The sequence below is a fragment of the Antechinus flavipes genome, chromosome 5 (assembly GCF_016432865.1).
Source record: "Antechinus flavipes isolate AdamAnt ecotype Samford, QLD, Australia chromosome 5, AdamAnt_v2, whole genome shotgun sequence".
NCBI classification, from domain to species: domain Eukaryota; kingdom Metazoa; phylum Chordata; class Mammalia; order Dasyuromorphia; family Dasyuridae; genus Antechinus; species Antechinus flavipes.
Window position 1 is genome coordinate 292,092,569 of NC_067402.1, and position 24,741 is coordinate 292,117,309.

The 24,741-nt window shown below is 49.2% G+C and overlaps 1 protein-coding gene across 5 annotated transcripts in view; it reads right to left on the reverse strand.

Annotated features, from left to right (window-relative positions):
- SHANK3 (SH3 and multiple ankyrin repeat domains 3) overlaps positions 1–24,741 on the reverse strand; it is a 69,928-nt gene that overhangs the window by 10,726 nt on the left and 34,461 nt on the right. For 2 of the 5 annotated variants that reach the window (XM_051962513.1, XM_051962517.1), the window contains exons 18-22: positions 21,339–21,362; positions 16,544–16,633; positions 15,320–15,450; positions 14,441–14,525; positions 7,156–9,421 (exon numbers count right to left, since the gene is read on the reverse strand). In XM_051962513.1, coding sequence (XP_051818473.1) covers positions 7,156–9,421; positions 14,441–14,525; positions 15,320–15,450; positions 16,544–16,633; positions 21,339–21,362 — 2,596 coding nt within the window. Of the gene's footprint in view, positions 1–5,981; positions 6,998–7,155; positions 9,422–14,440; positions 14,526–15,319; positions 15,451–16,543; positions 16,634–21,338; positions 21,363–24,741 lie in introns of those variants that run through there. The other 3 variants (XM_051962516.1, XM_051962514.1, XM_051962515.1) reach the window with 3 other exon arrangements.

Sequence of the window (24,741 nt, forward strand, 5' to 3'; positions counted from 1 at the left end):
TGGGATATGAAACCTCGAGAAATGAAAGTAATATGAAACCATAAGATACCAATCACAAATTTATTTTAAAAAATAAAAGATGTGCAGAAGACAGAATCAAAGGTAGGTAAATAAAAGACGAATGTTAAACCTGTAAAGCAGTCTTAATAAGACCAATTTCAAGAGTGGTAAACTCTACCATTGAAGAGCCAGTAGAGGGTTATATTCCCAAGGCTAGACAGAAGACTGAAGGATGGTAAATGTCATATTAATTTTTTTAAAGTAGATTGTGAACATAGGTCAGTGAACATGAAGTCCATTTCTAGTAAAATTCTCTAATAGATAGAAAAAAATAGCTAGAGCATATAACAAAAAAAGGAGTGATTTACCAAGATCCAGCCTGGACTTCTCACTGACTTTGTTAACAGAACTAGATGGGTATATTCAAAAGGATGCTGTGGATCCAGGATACTTGGATTTAGTGAACTTTTGGCTAAGTGTCCCATGCTATTCTTTGGGGAAAAGAATAATAATGCTACTTCAAAGTTTACAGAACTGTACATTTATTTTTTGGTTCAAATCTTACAGACCTACTCTTGAAAGGTAGGTAATATAAATAATTCACAGATAAGGACATTGAGGCTTTGAGTAACTTGATCCTTTTGCAGTCCCAGGGGGTGAGACAGAGAAACATCCCACTTACATAAAAATGTTAATCACAGCACTTATTGTGGCAGGGAAAAAAACTCTAAAAACAAAATGGGTGTTCATTGATTAACTGAGGAATGGCTAAATAAAACTGTGGTACTTAAATGTAATATGATTGTGCCATTAAAAAAAAATAATATGATTCATTCAGTGAAATAGATTTATACAAACTGATGCAATGTACAGTAAGCAGAACCAGGAAAACTGTATATTCAATCACGATAACAATATAAAGAAGGAATATGACCAAAAAAAAAAAAAAAAGATCTTAATACTGTAATTATAACAACCAAGCTAGGCTCTGTAAGAAGACATGAGAAATTGCATCTTCTTTTGTTTTAGCAGTAGGGGTCTTCTGGATATTAAGTGTTGCATGTGCTGTTAGTTTGGGGTGATTTTGTTGAATTGTTTTATTTAATTGTTTTTCTTTGTTACGTGGGAAGGCCAAGCTTGGGAGTGGCAAGGAAAGGAAGGGATATAACAGGAAGCAGAGCATCCATTTAAAAAAAAAAAAAAAAAAAAAAAAAAAAGGAAAGTCAATAGATTCAGGGGACAGTGGGCCATTGGCATGACAACTTGGTAACCTAGAGCGCATCCCCAACCCATGGGACCAACAAAACAGACCAGAGGTGTGGAGCCCTGACAGACACCTTAAGTCACCAAATGTTTCTGAAGACAGAAGAGCTTGTCCCATGGCCAACTCCAGCAGGAAGTCCCAGACTTCAGCAGGACAGGATGCTGAAGGATGAGAATGGCTTTGCTCAAAGACAAAGCCCTGAATGGCAGTCAGGTTATGGGAAGGGGGCAGGGCTAGTGGCCAGCCTCTCCTGATGGACTCTGTCCAGGCTATGGAGTGGATCAGTTGGCATTCGGCCTCCTGAAGAGAGGGGAGATAGCATATTCCATCATCTAAAAGGGGAGTGGCAAGAGATAGTTCTCCCAAACCCAAGTGAAGGATGGGAGCATATGTGCAGGAATGAGGTTTTGTTTTTTTTTTTTTTTTTTTTTTTTTAAAAGAAGAATAAAACAAAACAAAACAAAACAAAAGCTTTGTTTTACACAGCTGGGGAAGAGGTAGACGATCTTCCCAGAAACATAAGTGCCGAGGCCTCGTGCCAAACATATCAAAGAGTCAAGGGCAAAGTGATTCAAAGTATGGAAGAGTCCTTCAGCAAGGGACTCTTCCTGGGAGAGAGTAAGGATAAGGCAATCTGCATATAGAGAGCTGAAAACAAGGGTCAGGCAGAAAGGTGGCTGGAATTGTTTGTAAAATACATAAAACCAATGCATGCATGTGTCATCTCTGCTTCTTCCTTGCCCTTCTTGCTTCAGTTCTCCCCCTGCTTTTCTAGCATCCCTTCACATTCTCACTGCTTAGGAAAAACTAACCAACTTTCCCAGACACACAAGCACTGAGCCCTTGAACCTGCAACATTCCAACTCACTGGCCAGCTGGTGCCTTTCCATTTGCTAGCCATGCTCTCCTGACTCTGAACCTCAGCATCTGCACTTGCAAGGTCTGAAAGGAAAGAGTCCTTAGGCAAGAAGCACCCAGAAGCCAGAGGCAAGGATGGGAGACTGAAAGACTCCCCACACTCTGGAGGAGGACACAGGAGGGTCACTGAGGGGTAGGGAAAAGGCCTAGGGGCCAGATGAAACTGAGAAATGTTGTGAGAGTCACCTGGCAGGGGGAAGGAATGGGGAGGAAGAGGTTGCTCAAACTAGCAGGGCAGTCCAGAATTGCAAGTCCATCGACCAGATATCCAGAGCTGAGCAAAGGAGAATGCACTATAGCTAGAGGATGGGCACCATTCTGAAGGCTGGAGGGTCCAGACAAGAATCTGGAGGTGAGCCCAAGTGGCACCACGGAACTCAAACTTACTCCTTCTAACTAAATGAAGTCAGGGCCTGTGGGATCCCAGGGCCATAGCCCGCCTGAAAGTTAAAGCCACAGGAGAAGGAATGAAAGAAAGACTTATTTGGGAAGGAAGCAGGAGGGAAGAGTCTCTAGCAGCAGCAGAAGTTTCAACAGTACAAGGTGTAGGAGACAACACCTCCTAGTATCCCATTTGCAGAGATTATGGCTGATAGCTTAATTCAAGGAAAAGCTCCCCTGGGACCAGATAGAAGCTCCCTCATTCTTAGGTTCCAGGGAAGATGAGCTCAAAGCTTCCAATCCAGTGTGGCAGGATTTCAGAGCCATGTAGAAGGGAGAGAACCCTCTGAGTTGCTGGAGAGGTGGGGGAAGGGGAGCAGAGACTGAGAACTGTGTTGGTGAAAAGAAGGAAGAGTTGTCATCATGACTTAGGACCCCAACACACCCTTAAGACTGGGAGATCCATTGCTGAATTTCATAGGGACAGTGCTAAAATCCCTTGGAGGAGCACGTAGGATGGTGACCAGGGTGGGGCAGGCTTAGGGACACCCAGGGAAGGGACAAAGACATGAGAAGAGGTTCTGTTCTTGGGATTGAAGTTGTTTTATTTGGCTTCTGGGCCCAGGAGTATGCTTTTGCTTCCCCCACTCGGGACAATGGGGGTTCCCTAAAGATACAAAGAAAGCTTCACAACACAGAGCAGTAGTATTCCCTTGCCCTTTCACTACTACTGCAAATCTATTCCATAAAATTGGATTTGCCCAAATGCAGGAATGTTAGTAATGGAGCCCCCAAAAGCAGAAGTTAGGTCTCCTTATACTTCCTTCAGTCTAGCATATTGGTGGAAGGTTACAGGATCAAGCCATCTCTGAATTCTTAGGAAGATACACAGCCAACTGTCGTCTCTTCCTACAGACCTTGGTCCCCAACCCAGCCCTCCCTTTCCTTAGCCTCTAATATCCCAAGTCTCTAGCAAAACCCCATAAATCCCCCCCTTCTAAGGGCCACAGCATGGAAGCCTTCATCCCATCTGACTCAGAGCATAAGAGACTTGAGAACAAGCTCAACAGCAGCCCAAGAAGGATGGACAGATGTAAACAGAGGAATGGCCAGATGGAATGAATGGAAATAACAGGTGGCTATCTAGGAATGAGAAAGGGAAGAGAGAAACAAAATAATGGATGGATGGATATTGGGGACAGATAGGGAAAAAGAGGAATGAATAGGGACACACACAAGAGAGAGGGAGACAATACTCTTAGTGCTGATAGAAATTAAACGTGTGCTATTTTTCAAAAAATCTCACACGTTATCAAAATGTAATGAAGGGGTTTGGGGACACATTCTAGCCATTGCCTCTGAATACTTGTGAGATCCTGGGAATCTGTACAAGGCAGAGAACCCAAATCAAGACAGACAGCTCCTTCTGATTCAGGTCATCTCTGCTCTACAGGTTAGCCAAGAACTCATGGGATCTGGCATTTGTATTTAAGAAGAAAATCTCAAGTGTCAGACCTCCAGGACGGGAGAGGCTGCTTTTGCTCTTCACAGGAACATGACTGGATGTGGACAGGCTCTAGAGAAGAATGATAGTCCAGCAGTTAAGGCCCTGCATCTTGGAGCTGGTTTGGAAGGGGGTGGGGGAATTGGGACCAAGATCCACCAAAGGAACAATCTTTGACACGTAGTATTCCAGGACTAGCAGCTGGGAAAAGCCCAGGTTTGGGGTGAAGGAGCCATTTGTCCATTTGGAGAAATGATGACCAGGATGCAGGCAGATTTGGCTCGATTCCTCTCTGTTGGCAAGCTTCTCTATTCCTAAGTAATTGGGGTTTGTTCCACCCTCCCTCTAGACAGGTACATCTGTAAGGCACACCTGAGCATCTGCTTATTTCTGATCATAAAGGGGAACAGCTGTTAGGGCTGAGAAGCGAGGCAAGACGAAGGCTGGTCTATAATCCATTTGCTCTCTCCTTCCCCTTATTAAAAATGTAGTGACTCTAGTAATTAATTAGTTACACTAGACATGTTTGGGAGTCAACCCCTAAGGATTCGTGATACAGTACACAGTGGAATCTGGCTGATGGAGGACAGAGTTAGTGTTAGCAGAGTGACTGTGCAAAAACAACATGGCCTGAGGGAAAGTTCTAGTAAATAGGAAGGCAGTGGTTTTATAAAAACAATAGGCAAATTTATTGTGAGATTGCTTGTGCCTCAGTTTATTGACATCTAAAAAATATCTGAATGGTACAAGATGGCCTTTTCCATTAGCAATCTCTGATCCTGACTCCAGATTTGGAAGCTGATTCTGAGATCACAGAGTGAACAAGACTTGAGTCATGGATATGCAAGGAAATGTCCCTCCAGAGAGGGACAGAGGCAGGCAGCCCATGATCACAATCATGGCTCCAAGGTCTATGAAGAGTCCAGGATGTTCAGGGATCTTCACTGAACATTCAAACCAGTGCAAAGTTTTGTACCCAGAAGTATTACGAGCATCACCAGTTGTGTCGAGACCACAGGTGGGTACTAACCACAAAGGGTGGTGAAGGCCAAAGGCTGCATGCCACCTGATTTCTTTGGGCACAAGGTCCTGAACATTCACCCAGTAAAGAAAAGACATAATGAGATGCTCTGAAACCTTGGATCCCATTATCTGAGGAAGGTTCAGTTCTAAGGGAGGGCTGCAGGCTAATTCCACCCTACACAATTCTCTCTCTAGGCTACGAATTATAAAATATTACTACTACATAGTCTCACGTCCTTATCGGTCTTTCTTTAACCATCAATCCTAATTGAAACCTTTTGCATCACTGCTATCCAAGCTACTCAAGAGACTTAAGCAGCCCAGAAAGGACTCCACTGAAATTAATTAGGGTCATGATCAGACAAGAAAAAAGAAAGTACATATTTGATGAATTAGATTAATAGAAGTTTGGGTTTTTTTTTTTTTTCACCTTTGACCAGGCTGAAGAAAGACTCCTGGGAAGGAGTATGATCAAAGTGGTCAAAAATTCAGTGGTTTTAGGGAAATAATTCCTTGAGGTACATCCAGAAGTAGGGACAGTCACTTTGATGAATCAAAATTGTTACCTAGACCTTGCCCCTCTTTTTGATCTTGATAATAGGAAGTGTCTTTGTTCTTGAACGCTCTAAATTGTAACTCAAGGATGGCTTGGGTGGAAAGCTTTTCAAAGGGAGTATGAATTTCTGTCTCTTCAGATTTTCTCTCTCTAAGCAAAGATGCTTACACTAATTTGATTTAAAAAATTATCTTTGGCAGATGTGTGCCTAAAACCTTAGACTACAGAGTTTTTCTTCCAAATAAGAATAGAATTGGAGTTTCTGAACAGGGCCCTTCCCACCACACCCACAATTAGGCTGTGTGAAGGGGCCAGACATGAGGACAGGGCTGAGGGCAGACAGATCTTACGTACATAAGCCCCAAGTCACATTTCCACTGACATCTGTCCAACGCTGCTTCCAGATTTTTTACAGAATCAAACAAATGGAGAGTTTGAAGGGACCTCTGAGGTCATTTAGTCCAACTTCCTTCTCCACCCGGGCCTCAAGCCTTTGATCCCTCTATAGTAGCCCTGACAAGTGATCACCCAGCCATTGCTAAAAAGAACTCCAGTAGCCAGCAGTTCACTCCTACCAAGACAGCCCCCTGCCCTTTGGGAAAGCCTTACTGTGAGTAGAAAGCTGCCTCCCTGCCATCCGTAGAGGACACCGGGCTCCCATTTCTATCTGATTTCCAAGTTAGCAAAGCATTTTATTCACAACAACCCTGTGAGCTACGTAGTTCGAACACCAAAATGTCCATGTTACAGATAATGAAACAGGGTCAGAGAGGGATCACACAGTTACTAACAGTGCTCATGTCCAGGTCATAACTGAGTCCGAGCCCAGCCTTTACACTGCACCACACTGGCTCTCTCACCCTCTGAGGCTAAACCAACCCTGTCTAATTCCCTCTGAGCCACCCAAAGAACCATTCTGAAGGGTTCCCACGGTTCTTGATGGCAGCAGCATCCCCAGGGGGGCCAGAACCATTCAGAAAGCTACAACTATTACCTAAGTCTGTGGAGGAAGAGGGGCCATGGGAGCTGAAACACTGACAGGCTTGGAGATAATAAAACTGGAGTCACACAAGAGGGATGGGAGTGGACCTGGAGTAAGGCAAATTCCAAGCAGGACCCTGGACAGTGACCCGCTGACAAAACACTCCCCGTGAGATTGGTAACGGGCGCCAGCCAGCCACGGGGAAACAGGGAGAGGGCAGGTTGGGGAGACATCTCGAGGGTGAGAGGGGTGGGCAAAAGGGAACTGAGGACCCTAACCATTCTGTCTACCTGGAGCTCCGAGGCTCAGGGACAGGCTGGTGATTTCTCCTCCTCAGGCTGGGGCCGGGAAAGCCCTTTCTCATTTGGACTAGATGGACAGAGGATGCACCGGAGGACAGAGGAATGGACATAAAGGCATGGTTGAGAGGGAGGAGAGAGGGTAAGTAGCATCCACATGCCCTGGACGTGCCCACCTCCCGCTGCCCCGCCCCGCCCCACCCCCTTCCCCACCCCCACCGCACTCACCGCGCAGCCACAGCAGGCGATTTCTTGAGGGGGTCAAGCAGGCCCCCCAGGCCTCCCACAGGCTCCTCCCCTAGGGAACGGGTGTCTTTGTTGAGCTGCTGCAGTCGGGAGCTCAGCTCGGTGATCACAGTCGGTTTGTCGTCTTCGGGGCCTGGGAGCCCCCGGCTCTCCACCGGGTCCCCCCACAGCTTAGACCTTCTCTGGAAGAGGTAGCGAGGGCGGGCAGGCCCAGCTCCGGAGGCCAGCCCGGCGGAGGCGGCGGCGATGAGCTCGCTGTCCGAGGACTGCTTGAGCAGGGGGTCCCTGAAGGTCACGGGCCCCTTCCCGAGCGGGGACTTGAGTTTCGGTTTCGGAGGCACAGGCGGCTTCTCGAGTACAAAAGTGTGTCCGTCAGCGAAGGAGGTGTGCGTGTCCGTGGGCTCGCCGCTCTCGGAGCTCAACGTGGACATGCTGGACACGGTGGAGATGGTGCTCGTGGTCTCCAGATGAGGGTCGCTGGAGCTGCGCGTGTCCACCTCCTCCACACCAGAATCCGCGGCTGACTCCGGGGCGGGGGGCGCGTCACTGCTGGGCTTCCCTGAGGCTGGGCTGGGCGAGGCCATGGGGGAAGGGGCCGGCCCGGGGCCCGGGGGGGGCGTGGTCACCAGGAGGCCGTTGGCAAACTCGTCCGGGGGCGGCACCAGCCCGATCCTGGCCAGCTCTTCCCTGGTCTCCTCGTCGCTGGACGACAGTTGGGCTGGGGGCAGGGTCACGGCGAACACCACGTCTGGCTCTTCCTCCGAGCTGCCCTGGCCCAGCACCGTTTCGGCGGCGGGGGGGCTGCTGCTGGGGGGCTGGGCCCGGGGGCTGGGCAGGGCCCCAGGTGCGGCCGCGGTGGCGGCGGCCGGAGGAGGGGCCTGGCTCAGCTCCGGGGCGTCGGGTGTACTCTCCTCGGTCTCCAGCTCCCCGGGGCCCTGCCCGTTGCCCGTGGCGTGGACCACGATGAGGCCGGCGGGCCGCTGGAGCGATGTGTCCAGCACGCTGAGGATCATGGACTTCTTGTCATCGGGTGTCTTCCTCTCCTCCCGTGGGGACTTCTCAACCTCTCGGCGGGCGGGGATGGGGCCCCACGCGGGGCCCCGGGGGGAAAAGGCAGGGGTGGGGGAAGCTAGGCTGCTGCGCTCTGGCTCTCTGCTCTGGATATCCACAAAGAGAGGGGCCGGCCGGTCCGTGTCGGGACTGTGAACGGGAGTCGGGGATCTCGAGGGCACCTGGGAAGCCAGGGCCCGCTCCCGGGCAGCCAAGGCGAGGGCTAGGGGTGAGCTGGGGTCCAGGGGCTTGCCGGTGAGTGGGTGGATGAAGGTGGAGCCCACGGGGGAGGGGCTAGGGCTGCTGACCAATGGCTTGAGAGCGGAGACGGGAGAGGGTAGGAGCAGGTCGCGACCGCTGCCCAGGAGGCGCTCGTCGATGGATCGCGAAGGCTGCAGGGACGGCATCTCCGCGGTGGGGGAGCTGCCCTCGATGGCCCCCACGGAGAGGAAGACGGTGGAACGGCGCCTCTCATCCAGCCGCCGGTCTCGTTCCTTGCCGGGTCCGGCACCACCGAACGGGAGGCCGGGTGGTTCCCCGGGGGGGTAATCGAGCCCGCCGAGCCGGTGCCCCCGGCGCGTGGGCGAGGGCTCCCGGGGGAAACTGCTGCCGCTGCCTCCCACGGCCAGGGCGGCCCGGTCTTGCGCTTCCTCCACCTGCAGCTGCTTCACCAGGGGGCTCTTCCGGCGCTGGGGCTTGGATGGGGCGAAGAGACTGGCACTGAAGGCGCCTAGGTTGGCGTAAGGGCTGTCCTGACTGCCGGGCACTCGGGCCTTCCGCCTCAGTCGCTCGGGGGGCGTGGCCGCGGGGGGCGGCCGGCTGCTCTCGGCCATAGCTGGTTCGTGGGGTGAGTCCTGCAAGATGATCATGGACCGAGCCCGCTTCTGGCGCTCAGGGTAAGGGAGAGGCCCATGAGCGCCCAGGCCGGGGGCATAGAGCCCAGGGGGTCCCGCCCCTCCCAGCCGGGCCTCCAGCCCCGGCTTGAAGCTGGATCTCACGGTGTCGTAGGCACGGCCTGGCGGGGGTGGCGGTGAAAAGGAGGGAGGTGGTCCTGTGTCGAAGTAGTAAGGGGAGGGTGGGGGGGGCGGGGCGGTCTGGGGCGGGGGCGGGATCCCATGGCCCTCACGGACAGCATCCTGCATAGACGAACTCCTCGGGAACTTCCCCTCCAGGAGAGAGGCCAGCTTCTCATCTTCCCCTATGGAGGGACCGGCAGTCAGGCCCGGGGACCCGGGGTGAGGCCTGGGGAGGGAGAGGGGGTGGGGGGCGTGGGGGAGCAGTGGAGGCTTGGAGGCACCTGAGAGATGTGATTGGCAGGAGGACAGCTACGGAAGGAAGGAGGGAGGAAGGAGGGAGCTCGACAAGTGGGCCGCTTAGCTACTCTCTGAACCGGAACCACTCCTCAGAGGGCAGCCCTGACAGGTGTCCTGCTGGCCTAGGACCGGTCCGGGACCCTCCCGGGACAAAGAGCTGGCAAGAACTGGCACTGCAAGTCGTGCCTCGGTGGCAACCTAGCCAGGTCTCCGAAAGTGTGCCCTAGGGCTCTACTCTCAGCCCCATTTTCTTTAACATTTTTATCAATGACTGGGCTGAAGGCATAGATGGCAAGCTGATTAAATAGGCAGATGACACAAAGCTGAGAAGGAGAGCTTAACACATCGGGTTATACAATCAGGATCCAAAAATATCTCTGCAGGCAAGAACGTAGGGCCAAGTCAAACAAGATGAGATTCAACCGGATAAATGGAAAATCAGAACAGGGGGATCCGTGGAAAAGCAAAAGCAAAATGTAAATTCTCCCATTTCCTCACAATTAAAGCAGAGCCTGAGTAGGAGGGGCAGGGCACACCCTCACTGGAGGCCATCCAGTGGAGGCTGAATACCTGAATACCGTCCAGAGAGCCCCTGCTCAAGGCCAGGAGCTCTTGGAGGACCTTGGAAGCCCCTTCTGCCCGAGTCTAAGGATGAGCAAGAAGTGTCTTTCTGTCTTCTCTACCCAGAAGTCATGGGGCTCTGGATCTCAAGAAAAGTGGCTCAAAAGAGAGCCCAGGCCTCCAGAGAAGAGGCAGAGAAAGCACAGGAGTTCAGGTGGGGGCCAGAAGAGACACATTGCTAAGGTAACCAATGCAGCTGAGCCGGAGAGGCGGATGATCTGAGCCAGGAAGATACAGACTTCTTAGGGGAAGCGTGTATCAAGCTGTCGCAAACATGGAGAAGCATCACGCAGCCCTGAGAGAACATGGCAGAGGAGGCGTCACTGGCAAACCCCAGAGGGATGACTGGGGCCACGGAGAAGGGGAAAGGGGGGGAGGGGGATCTGTCTCAGAAGGGAAGGATACGAGATGGGATGGGGCTGGGAAAGAGAGAAACAGAGGGAGCGAGGATAATAAAGACCAAGGCAAGCGAGCAAAGGCAGTAAGTGGGGCTCGTGGAGAAGATGAGGGATGCTGCAATAGAGTTGTCTGTCAGGCAGGAAGGAACCCTTCAGGGAGCCACCACGCGGGAATAACCATTGCCATCTTAGACTTCCCAGGGTGGGAAGAACAAGTAGCATCTTGAGATTTACAAAGCATCCCCTTCACACCAAGAATCAAAGCATAAAAACAAATATTAAAAATATACAGAAGAAATATTCTCATTTTTCAGATGAAGAAACTGAGGTCCGTGGTAGTCACAGGATCACAGAGAGAGCTCTAAGGGACTTCAGTATCCATGTAGTCCAACCTCCCATTTTACAAATGGGGAAACTGAGGCATGAAGAAATATCTCATCCAAGGTCAACAAAACTAAAAAGTGTAAAAGATGCTCTCTGTTGATTACCAAGAAGCAGTGACTTGGCTGGTAGAACACAATGAGCTTTGTGTCTCCCTTGCATGTGTTAAATGCATTTAAAAGATTCAATAATAGAGCTTTCTTCAACCATTTTCTATTAATATTTAAAGGACAAACCAAGGAGCTAGATAGCTGCTTGCCAGCTGTTTGCTAGGACAATGGAGGCCAAGTCAGACAAGTCAAGATGAAAGAGGGCTTCCCTATAAATGGTGGGGTCTTGCAGATACTCCTATTTGTACAATTTGGGGGAGAAATGCCCTAGGGCCTCCTAAATGAGACAGCCACTCAAAAGAATGTGATCCGACCATCCACACAGGGAACCAAGTGGATGAAGAAAGTCTTTGTTCAGCTTATTATAATTTAGAGTTGAGTGAACCACCTGTTCCACCACAGGCAAGTGACATCTCTCTAAGTCTTTATTCCTACATCCACAAAATGGAGATTAAAAAAGCCATAGCATCTTCTATATAAGTTGTCAGGCTGCTAGGTGACGTGTAGATAAAGCACATTTCTATATAAATACCAGTTACAAACTACTTTTCTGGTGGTCAGAGTAATCTTGGATCATATGGTCAAGGTTCTCTCATGGTATCTTGAGGAGGCAATACAGCTGGACAAGGGAGGTCCTGAATTGAATGAAAGGAAGACAGGAGGCTAGACTGCCTTTGGGAAATTGTGTCTTGCTCTCAGCAGTCCTATCCTTTCTGAAATAAAAATACATTTTAATTGGCAGTATCCTTCCTGTGGTGTTAAATAGTAGTGCATCATAATATACCAACCTCCCTGACAAATCAAAACTATTGGCCTTCTCTGAAAGGCAGTGAAGAGACAGAGGGGAGAATGATGTTCAAAGAATGGCATTAGAGGGGTTTCAGGAAATGGCTGAATGGCACATTAGGGGACGGGAGAGCATGTTTATCATGTAAGGAAAGCAAGAGGAAGACCTTCAGACAACAATGAGGAGCCCTTCTATAAAGAATATATGGAAGAAGATGAGCAAGAGATGAGAATGGGTATGGGATTGAGAAAGTATAGGTGAACTGAAAGTTGTACCTTGGGGAGCACAAAGTTGGAGGGGGACCACCCTCACTCAGATTCACTGATACAGGGTCATAATATCTTGCAAGTTCCCCGATGGCAGTATCTATGTTTGATCAAATTTCTGTATTTCTCCCATAGCACCAGCACAGGACTCTACACTCAGCAGATAACTAAATTTAATTGATGGGATTGAACTGAATTGAATCAAAGAAAAGCCAGGGCCAGCTATGTCTTGGAATAGGTGCAACATACACACAAAGCCAAAAGAGCTGATCTAGGGCACCTTGAGGGTAAGGGAAAAGATGGACATAAGGTCAGGTAACAGCAGGTAAATAACTAAGACTGGCAGAGACCTGAAACCACTCTGACAGGATGACCTAGGATTGGCTGTCAATGGATTAAGGACAACAAAAAGGATTTTTTTTTTTTTTTTGGCCACAGACAGTACTGATGCTCAAAAGTGGATGGAACGATGATAATGATCAATGGAGAGAAGGCAAAACGATTCAATCTTATCTACGTCTGTTTTTTCTTATCAAGGAGAGTAATGTATAGTCTTGAAAATATAGAACAGGAAAGTGAAACTCTAACTTAGGGGACATTAAAAGAAAAATCAAGCTTCCCTTAATGACCAGATGAATAACACACAAGAGGGATGAATGGTTTGGAATATAAACTTGTTAAGCCACTGTGATCTGTGAAAATTGTGGCAACCAAAAGAGCTACCATAGGACTGAAGAAGGGCAAAGGTTACCCTGATTTCCAAGAAGTTGATTAAATATCAATGAGGGCAGCTGTTAGGGAACACCAAGAGCTAACACGGGTTCAAGAATAGGTTACGTCCAACTAGCCTTGTCTAAGCATAACCTCCTGAGATTTCAGTAATACATTGGACAAAATCCAAAGCTTCTTTTCTGAACAAGAGGAAGGTGGATTGCAACGCAGCTGGATGGATTAAAAACTGACAGAATGACCCCAGTGCAATGAAGAATCTCTAAATGAATGGGTTGATTCAACTGGAAAAGAGGTCTCTGGGAGAAATCTCGAGGATTCTGTTTTCTAGAATTCAGCATTGTTATCAAACATTTGGATGAAGGCATAGATTTAAAGTTCATCAACCTCACCAACTATTGAGGAATAGTTGGGGAGCAGATAGCAGGATGTCTCCAAATCTTGACAGATTAAAATGATGTTAAATTATTGAGGCAATCATAATAGGGATAAAGTTTAAGTTGTTGGTTAAAAATGAATCAACTATACAAATACAAGATTTCTTGCAAACAAGAAATCTTCTGTTTTGGTGGATGAGCTCAATGGGCCAAACATGGGCCCAGACATATGGTCCAAAAAAAAAAAAAAAAAAGCTATCACCATCTGAGATTCCATTGAAAAAGAAAAACAGAATGATAGAGACAAATGAGACAGAGAGCCAGAGAGAGAGAGAGAGAGAGAGAGAGAGAGAGAGAGAGAGAGAGAGAGAGAGAGAGAGAGAAAGAGAAAGAGAGAGAGAGAGAGAGAGGAGAGAAGAGGGATGGAGAAACAGGCACAGAACGTGTGCCCATGCCTAAGAAGGTGGTCCTCACATCACATCTGACCACTACAAATGAGCACATCTAGTAGAAGGTGGCTAGGATAATGAAGGCCTTGAGTTCTTGGGGCTGGGGACATTTAGCCTGGACCAGAGAAGATCCTGAGCATCATATGTCAGCTGCTTCAAGTAGATGATGGCATCAGATCTGACTTGATGTTAGAAGGCAGAACCCAATGCAGTACAGAGGAAGATTCAGAGGGAAGAGGAGGCCGTCTAAGCATTGGAACTATTCTGCCTCGATGGTCCCCTCATAGGGCCAAGCAGATCCAGCTAAGGTAGTGAAGCCCTCATCACTGGAAATGTTTATGTGAGGCTGCACAATTATCTGATAGGGATGCTATAAAATAACTATGGTAGGTGGGGAGCTAGAAGAGATGGTATCTAAGGTCTTTGCCAGATATAGACAGACTGGGAGAGGTCATTAGTGACAGGATTGGTCAGGGGAGGACTATAGGAGAAATGCTGGTGAAAGGAGAAGAACTGACCAGAGACACCTTCCAACCCTCAAAAGGCAGGGTAAGATGGCATCATAGGCACGGCCCATGGGTCTCCATATCCCAATTTCCCATTCCCATGAGAATCTCATGACCTGCTTTGACCGCCCCCCATCCCTTCCAAAGTTCTCCTATTCCTTTCTAACCATCGATTCCCCTTATCCCCAGACTCCCAAAATTCTCATCATCAACCTCATTCCTCCAAACCCATGAAATATACCCATCCCATCCCATCCCTTAGAATCCGCCATGGCCATACCTACAGACTTGGTGCGTGGGATGCCCTTTCGAAGGGATCCAGGAAGCTTCTCCGAGCCAGGGAGGCCCTGGCGTTCAAACAAAGACTGAAGAGGGAAGAAAACATGGATGGCCCAGTTAAGCACCAAAGGACCTGCCTATAAATACTTCCAGATACACTAGTCACAAACACTCCACACCATTCTCTATATCCCTCCAGTCTGTCACCCAACAGCCAACACCCCCAAACTTCCCCCATACTGATCCCCTGATCTTCTCTAAAACCTTAAGTCTAACACCCTCACCAATCTACCGACATCCCCAAATACTGCTATACTACTCCCTACCCACAATTCCTATGCTGACCTCAGGGACCCCTGTTATGTTCTTGATCATATCCATACCAATCTCCTATGACTGGTCAATAACTAGTATAATCATATCCTACTACGACATCTATAATTCCCATTTCCTGTGATTCCCATGACCTTGAACCCAATGCAGATTCCTGTGACCTCTGAACTCTTCCCTCACCAGCCTATAATTCTACTCCTAGTGGTTCCCATTGCTCATACTGACCTAGACTAGCCCCTCTAAGTCCACTCTCAGTGAATCGGAGTACAATTGACAAGGACCCCAGTGGTCCTTTTCCTCCCCTTTTCCTTGCAATTCTGTGACTCTTTTCTCAGTGACCTTTACGGCCACATTCACACTGAATCCCATAACCCCATTCCCCTAGACTCTAGTCACCCAACTCACTCTCACTGAGTCCTACTGACGACAGCCCCCTGACTCCACTCCCAGTATCACCCTAGTCCCTCTCTCAGTGGCCCTGCTGCCAGAGCTCCCCTCCCACCGCTCCCACGTCCCCACTCCCAACAGCGTCCATAGCTCCACTCACACTGATCTCCGCGGGAGTGATACGCCGACTTGTGGGCCGCTGCTTGACAGTGGCCGCCCTGGAGTCAGCATCTGCGATGTCCGGTCTCAGTGTGGGCTCTGCAGCTGCCGCCAGGATCTCATCCAGCTTCTCTGTATAACCCAAAGGAAGCGGAGACTGAGTGGCCCGCGGCTTCTGGTGTTTGATCCCTGACTCTCCCCAGTTAGGTGAAACTAGACACCAGAACCAGTTATAGACAAGATGGACACTTCCCCAGGGGGCAGCCCACAAGGGGGCATCTGCTGGGTCATAATTCAAGTTTCCCACAAAACATTTATTTTGCTTCAAGCTGCTCCCATTACAGTGAAGTCTCAAAGCATGCTGGGGCAAAGCAGGGGGAATGAGTCCCATTCCTGAGGGGTGGGGGAGAATTTTCAAGCCTTCCCCTGGATGCATGAATGCTTTATCCAGTTCTGTGGACCTCTCAGGGGGCTTGACACCATTTCCTGAATCCCCCACCACCATCCCACCAACCTCATATATAAGTCTCCTCCCCCAACTCACCCCCAGTTTTTCCAGGAGCCCAGACCCTGGGGCCGAACCACATCAGAAATACCCAGCCCCATCACGGAAATGACTGACCAGCTCTGGCAGTCCCTCCTAGGTCTGAACTGGGGAGAACTGTTCCACAGATCAGAGCTTCTCCCAAATGCTCCTGACTCCCATCAGGGGCCCCTTAGGGATCCCTCCACCTGGAAATTTATCCTAACATTCACGACTTCAGGGCTGCTCCCATTCTTGAATCCTTGAATCCATCAACCAGTTGACCAACAAGCACTTTATTAAGGAAGTGCTCTGCCTCCCCCCCCAACCCTAAGTACCCTGAGGTGGGGAGGGACCCAACTCTCCTCCCTCCCACCTACCAAGGGCAGAGGAGTCTATTGAGCAGGACCCCAGGGAGTATCATTCCTGGAGAAGGTGGGACACAGGAAGGAATTCCCCTTTGAGGGACAGCTCCCAGCAGCAAGTTCCCCACTGGGGGGCAAGGTCCAAGACTGGTAGCAAAACCACTTTTTTACAAGTTTTGTTCATCCCGTACTAAGGGAACAGGCCCGTGCGGCTAGCTAAAGACCCTGCAGTCTAAAGGAGGAACAGCCAAAGGAAGAAGCAGCTTTGTTAGGCACAAGGCAGCAGTTTCCCAGCAGATAGCAGCCTGGAAGGGGGAAACAAGAGAGGAAAAGTTACCTCGGGCAGACTGGGGGTAAGCTGGCGTGGGGGCTTTGGTGCTCTCGGCTGCAAGGCGCCCCAGGAAGGCGTGGCTTTCTCTTTTCTCTTCTGCCTCATGTGGAGAAAGGAAGAGGAGCTCTGAGGGCAGGGAGGTTGGAAAGGCAACCTAAGGCCATCCCTGTGATGAGCAGGAAGCAGTCACAGAAAGGACTCTCTCCTCAGAGAAGTAAAAGGCGCAGGCAGCTGAGGGAAGCAGGCTGGAGGGGGTTGGTGCTGAGCTAAGGTAAGCAGGCTGAGTTACAAAGGAGCATCCTAACCAGGGCTGCTACATCCGAATACATCCTAACAGTTCAGCGATGGGGAGAAAGGTACCGACTTGTACCTCGGGCCTCTGTTGCCTTTAAAATCTGTCCTCCGAGAATTACTGGGAGTAGAGGTCAAAACTATTTAAAGTAACAGATTTTTTTTAAAGATTTCTTTTTAATAACACAGACTAAGTAGTGGAAGTTATTAAATTAATTAATCCAGTGAGTGGGCTGGAGCAGAAAGCCACCATCTGGAACCTGTCTCCCAGCTTCCACTATCACCTCCAGGTGGCCGCCGCTCAAGTCTGTACATCCTGCCATGTGTCTTCACGAGGGGAAGGAGAATGTGGCGTCTCCCGCTTCACCTACATTTCCCAGCTACCTGTTGAACACCTACACCTCGATGTCCCGCTATTACCTTAAACTCAACACGGTCAAAATTGAATTTCTCTCTTTGCTGACTTCTCGATTTCTGTTTATAGGACTGGCTAGCATTCATTCATTCATTCAACAAGCATTTATTAAGTCTCTCTTTTTGGGTGAGGCACTGGTTTCGGTGCTGGGGAAACAAAGACAAAATGATCTACTAGCCCCTGCCCCCTGGGCTCTGGCCGTGCCCCCAATCCCAGTCCTCAGGAACCAAAGGATAAGTCCAAATTCCTCCGTTAGGCCTTCAAGGCTCTCCATGATCCCCACCCACCATGGCTCCCTCACTCACACCCTCCCTTCTGGCCAAACTGGATCCACCCTGATTCCTTCAGCTGATCTACTCATTCCCACCTGGCAAGGCTGGAAATGTTCCTTTGTCTTCAGGACCTATTGGTGGAAGAGAAGGCTTTAGTGGAGCCAGACTTAATGCCAACAAAGGGGCCTGGGTCACGATGCATCAGCCAGCACCCATTGCTCCAAATTTTAGAACGAATGCTGTAGAGCGCGGTCTGGGTGGAGTCAGAAGCCCAGAGTTCAAATCCCAATCTCTTGTTGGGTGACTATGAGCAAGTTATCTCCTCCAGCTTTAAATATGATCCCATATTGGGGTACGGCATCTGGGCACACCCGATGGAGCCCGCTGAACATAAGGGATGAAGTCAGAGGTGACTGGACATCTGACCTGGCAGTGGACCAGAAAGTTTTAGAATGACCAATGTTGGGTCATCCCTGTCACTGAAATTCTTCAAGCAGGGCTCAGGTAATAATACAACTCGTGTGATTCTGACCAAGCGTCTTCATTGTCCTCAGCCTCAGTTTCCTCAGCTGTGAAATGATCTGGAGACTGGACAAAAGAGCTAGAGATCTAGGTTCCTGAGGCTTCGGGCAGTGTCCCTTAGAGCAGATAAGCTGATTCAGTAGGAAGATCTGCTTTAGATATCCTTTCTAGCTATGGGAGCTCACTGAAATCCCTTCCTCCCTCAGACTCAATCTCTGGGTTCTCTTTCAGATCTAAGTATCCCTGAGAGGGTCCTTCCAGCTCTAAGCCTATGCTTGTGACCCTTGTAATCACGCACCAATGAGAGCAGTGAGGATGCCGATCCTTACGCCCTCTTCTAGGGAGAAGAGCGGCCACACGAAACATGGACAGGCAAAGCCGGGAGCCCTACAGCGAGCCTTCTTACTTCCGGCATAGCCTTCTGAGGTGTCTTTTAAGTCTCTGTCAACAGATGGTGCTCAGAAAACCCAGACTCCCTCCACACACCTTCTCTGGGGAAACCTGAGATGTAGGAGGCGTGAGGAGGGCTGGCTGCTGGATGGGATGGCAGCCTCCAAGAAGGAGGGCAACATGGAGGTCCACAAGAGAAAGGGGCAGAGGCCCTATTCCATTCCATCCTTTGACTGACCTGAACCATACCTATCCTATGGATAGAGTCCTAGCTCTCCCAGACTCCCTCGCTCCTCCATGATCCCACCAGCCCATCCTCCCTCAGAGTCCCGAATCGCAGTCCTGACCAGTTCCTGTGTTGTTCCTACAAGGACCTTATCTCCCTAATAAAGCCTTCTGCTACTTGAGAGGATCCAGGGCTCATAAATCTGTCTTTGCATCTATCTCTCTCAGTGCCTCAAACAGAGCTCTGAACAAAGCAGATGCTCAATAAAGATGAATCAAATGAAAAACAGTAAGTGAATGAATGAATGAATGAATGACCCCTGAAGAAAAAAATCTGTTTGTTTCGGGGACTCAGGTCGTGCCTTCCTCCCACCACCTGGTGACTGTTCATCAGGGCTGCAGGCACCCAGACTCCCTTGTGGTTAGCTGGAGCTATGGAACAGAAGCACAAAATTACAGCAGACACACACGAGGAGGGAGGCTGAGGCACAGGAAGCTTGCTCCTTGGGAGGAGGAGGCGCCCAGGATTCAGCTGCTCTGAACGCGCTCCAGGCTCAGGGCCCAGAGCCAGGGGCCTCAAAGACTTTGCAGAAAGGATTATGGACACAGGGTCAGGAACTTCTGGTGAAGAAAGAAAAAGAGACGAATGCCGTGGAGCTTAAAGCGGTCAGATGTTAACCCGATCCTCAAAAGGGAAAGGAAAATGTTTTCTGCCAACTAGAGGCTTGGGAGCTTGCTACCCAACCCTGGCAAAATGTTAGAAGCATTAGAGGGATTAATCATGAGCACTTAGAAATGGAAACAGCCATCGCCCAGAGGTAGCCAGGGAAGGAAGGGTCATCTGAAAGCCGTCTGGCCCTGCCATAATAACATCCTCCCTTCTGTTGACAGCATTACACAATCAAGGAAGCACCGTGAATAGAGGCTTCCTGCATTTCAGCAAAGCATGGACCAGAGCATCTAATGATACCCAAGATGAAAGATGCAGGCTAAATGGTCACACGATCTGGTGGGTTCTGAACCGGTTCAGTGGCCAAATCCCAAGAGCCGGAATGAATGAGTAGGCGGCAGGCAAGTTCAAGTAAAGTATCCTTGACCGTAGGCTATTCAAAATGCTTCTGTGAAAGTACTGGTGGTAGACTTCTCAAATTTAAGAGCGGCAGCGCAAAGCCGAATGGGAGGGTTCCCATTCCCAGTGAAAAGACCCTCATAGGTACGAATGATAAGACGGAAGCAACAAGGTGAGATGTAACTGAAATAAATGCAAAGACCTAGACTGGGGTCCCAAAATTCAATTGCACAAAAACAAAACGGAAATGCGACTAGACAAAAGTCCATAGGTAATGGAGACAGCTCGGTGGCTCAGTGGATAAATGGTTGAGCCTGTGGTTCGGAAGAACTGAGCTCAAATATGGCCTCAGACTTCCTAGCTGTGGGACCCTGACATGTTTTCCTCAGTTTCCTCCTCTGTAAAATGAGCTGGAAAAGGAAAAAGCAAGCCATTCCAGCATCTTTGCCAAGAAAACCCCCAGACAGGATGGATCACGGGGTCACAGAGAATCGGACATGACCGCACAACAAAAGATTGAAGAACTCAGTGTCATCAGAGCAACATGGCAGCCAAGCAAACAAACAAAGCCCCAAACTGAATTGATAATAAGTCTCATCCACAAAAAAAAAGCCATCGCATTGGTCATGGGGGTCCTAGTCAGACCAGTCTGGAGGAGCACTGTGCTCAGTTCTAAGACTTGAATCATTTCTAAAGGTGTTTTGACAACCTGGAGCACGTCCAATAGAGATGATCGTTCTATTGGTTGAAGGAATTAGAGGCATTTAACCTAGAGAAGAAACGACCGAGCAAGGAAGTGATGGATGTTTCCCAAAGTTTAGAGAGCCATCTTGTGTTAGTGAGATTAGCCATGTTCTGCTTGGCCCTGAAATGCAGAGCCAGGAACAGGAGGATAAGCAGATTATGGCTCAACATAAGTAAACATAAAGCTGCCCAATAATAGCTCAGTGTTTTATCTTACAGGTAGTGAGCCCCTTGTTGGGAAAAGTATTTAAGCAGAGGCTATGTGGCCTTTCCACCTCTCTGGTCTTTTCAGAAGCTGTCCTCTCTAATTCATTGTACAGTACAAAAATCACTGGTCTAAAATCCAGGTCTGGTCTCAGTTCTCCTTCACCTTTACAGGCCTCATCTGTAAAATGAGGGGGCTGGGCCCAATGGCCTCTGAACTTCCTTTCTCCTTTGTTTCTACCGGGCAGACGAGGCACAAGCACATGAGGATCATTGTCCCCAACAGTCTTTCCTCAGTTTCTCTGGGTGTAATGTGAGCCTTTGTCTCTGGTTGTGGGAAAGGCTTTGGATTAACCCTCTGAAGGCCTGAAGACAATCATCCTCTCTCCCTAGAGAAGGTAGGAGGGGCAGAATGAAAAGAACACTCTATGTGTATGGGGGAGGGGAGGGGACTAGACCCCAGTCTAAAGCTGCTTTCAGAAGGAGAAAGAAGTCCTAGTTTTCCTTAAAGGGAATTGGGGTGGGGTGGCAATATGGTATGGATGGGGGGGAGGGGAACTGTGTGGGGAGGAGGTGAGGATGGAGGGGGAAATGGGAAGGAGAATCTGGGGAGGGATAGCTGTAAGCCCTGGGTGGGGGCCATGGGTTCCTTACAAGCAGGTGACTCACCCCCTTTCCTCCTCCGAATTGAGGCTTGGAATCAAGAAACAGTACAGGGGGTGAGAGGCAATCTTTCTCCCTCAGTCCCTTGGGACCCCAGCCCACTATTCCCCAGCTTTAAGGTTCTCCCCAATTCCACATCCCCTTCTTTTTATACTCCCACCCAAGCCCCCCAACCTTCCCTCCTTCTCTCAGCCTTCATTCCTCCTTCCTCTAACACCCTATCCCTCGAATTTTTCCCCCTCTCCCCCCTTCTAGCACTCTATCCCCCCTCTTGTAGCACTATGTCCTCCAATATGGCATCCCAGACTGTGGGCAGAGGGTGCTCTCTCTAGAGGCTCACACAGCACCTAGGTGAGGAGGGGTGTGAATAAACCGCTCCAGGAGTAAACACTGAAAGATGCACACCCACACGCACCCTCACACACACAAACACACCCATCTGCACACACTCTAAAGAAAGGGCTGAGCCACTATTCCCAAACTATACGGGCTTTTAAAAAATATTCCAAAAGGGGGGACAGCTTGGTGGTGCAATGGATAGAGCCCCAGTCCTGGAGTCAGGTGGACCTGAGTTCAAATCTGACACTTAACACTTCCTGTCTGTGTGACCCTGGGCAAGTCACTTAGCCCCCCAAAAAAAAATCCAAAAGGAACTTGAAACCTAGACTCCCCTGGAGAAGGAGCCTGAACAGAGCAGGAAAGCCTAGGGCAGCTGGGGGGCAAAGGGAGGCAGGTTAAGTTAGCACCTCTTTCTCTGGACCAGCCAGCCCAGGAGAGGGAGGAGGCGAGAGGCAGGCCCAGTCCGAGGCCCAGGCTCCTCTGAAGCCAGCCACACACAAAGAGGATGATGGTAAAGATTCAAGTCCAATGGGAAAGTCCTCGGGGCCATGTTTGAATTTGGAAATTAATCAATTTGTCTTCGTTAGGGGGTCACGCATGGAGGACCGAGCATCTTCTCCATACCCCAAAGCTGCCACATGCTTTAGGGCTCGGGACTTGGAAATCCCCATTTTACAGAGGAGAAAGCTGAGATTCTCAGAGAAGTCAGTGTAGGCTTGCCCAAGGTCACACAGGCAGTAAGAGGCAGAATCAGGATTAGAATGTGGTTCCGTCTCTTCTCCTGCTTCAGAGAGAGGAGCACATCCTCTTGTCCAGGGCCACTCTCTCTCCTCGGGCCTTCCACCCATCTCCTTCATCCCTGATCTCACTCCTTCCCACAACCATGTCCTCTTCTCTCTAGACCTCCTGCCTCCACCTGCCCACTGCTCACTCTTTATCTCCTGTACAATTTGGCTTCTGGTCTCAACACTGTTCAAACTCCAGGAGCCCAAGCACCAGGCCTAGGGGTCCTAGCTCAGGCCTACTCACACCGCCAACTTCCTGGCTGCCCACTAACCCGAGCACACTTCTCCCTGGATGGCTGGTCCGGGCGCCCAAATCCCTTCTCTCCTGAAAACTGTCCAGTCAAATAAAGAACGGGCTACAATGCCATCAGGTTCACCAAGCGCTCTCCTCAATGCACTCCTGGGGGGCAGGAGGGCAAACAGGACTCTGGAGGGTCAACGACTTCTCTGAGAGCATCTGAGGCAGCGTTCAAACAAGGCTGCCTAATGCCAAGCCCTGAGTTCCAAACATACGCGCGCACACACACACACACACACACACACATACACATACACGGACATCCCTCCTCAAATGCACAGGCGTGTACAGCAACACACACACACACACACACACACACACACAGAACACACAAAAACATCCATCCTCAAATGCACAGGCATTTACAGCAACACACACACACATAGAGCACACACAGAGACATCCATCCTCAAATGCACAAGCGTGTACAGCAACACACAAATGCACACACATGCACACATACACACATACACACAGAGAACACACAAAAACATCCCTCCTCAAATGCACAGGTGTGTACAGTAACACACAAATGCACACACACACACACAAAACACACAAAAACATCCATCCTCAAATGCACAGGCATTTACAGCAACACACACACATAGAGCACACACAGAGACATCCATCCTCAAATGTACAAGCGTGTACAGCAACACACAAATGCACACACATGCACACATACACAGAGAACACACAAAGAAACATCCATCCTCAAATGCTCAGGCCTTTACAGCAACATACACACACACACACACACACAACACGGGCACATGCAGACAGTCACGTAGTGAGAGCTGGCAGGTGGTCCACACTCAGTATCACTTCAGCTCCAAGGGAGCAGCTGACCTTGCATCTGAAGAGGTGGAGGATGCTGCCTCTTCTCTTCCTCATTTCCATGATTAGGGTCTTTCTATTTCTTAAAGGCACACCCTAAGGTTCACACCCGGTCTCTCTACCTGAATAGAATCTCCCTCTCCTTCCAGATTTCTAAAGACTTTGGGCTAGATCCCTCCTTCACCCTTTTAGTATATCTTGCCCTAGCTGACATCTGTGGGCACATCCTGGGGCATCTTTGGGAATGTGAGTCCTTTAGGGCAGGGATCAGCCTTCTGAAATTAAAGTGTCCCCACTGTCTGGCACATAGTAGGCACTTAACAGATACTTACAGAATTAATGAGGCAAATGACTTTTAATTCAACCTAATAAACATATATTAAACATAAAGATAGGGGTACAAAGGCCAAAATGAAACTAGATCCTGCCCTTCAAGGGGATGAGATTTAACTGTGAAGTATTCAGAGTTTTCTTACCAAGGGTTTTTACCTCAAGAGTTTTACCTCACCAAGGGCTGAGTGCTGGAGCTAGAGAAACCAATACTATGTGTGAACCAACTCAATATCAGGCCACTGAAGGGGGCTATACTAAAATTTGGGGTAAAGTGTGTGTGTGTGTGTGTGTGTGTGTCTGTGTCTGTGTCTGTGTCTGTGTCAGAAAAAAAGAGAGAAAGAAAGAGAAAGAGAGAGAGAGGGGGAAGTTGAGTTGTTGTCAAGACAAACTCCAAACCACCAGAACACCAGGAGGAAATGGATGACAAGTTCTTGACACACATCACAAAGCTGGCACAGCAAAGACTACAACAGTGATGAGAGACTCCAACCACCAAGACACCTCCCTCTCCTCTACTTCTCTTCACTTTACCTCTCTTCTCCTCTCTCCCTTTTTCTCTCCTTCTCTCAAACTGTTAAATTGTTGATTCTCCTTACCCATCATTCCATCTTTCAGAAAGGACAAGTAGCCCAATTACTCTGTACCTCATTCCAACCAAAAGTCAGAAAAATTGGCAAGAGGCAGCAGAGGGTAATAAAAAGAATACAGGACTTGGAATTGAGAGGCTGGAGTTCATGACTCAATTTAAAGCTTATTAGCTGCATAGCCTAAGACAAGACATGCTCCTTCCCAATGCCTCAGTTTCCTCCATTAT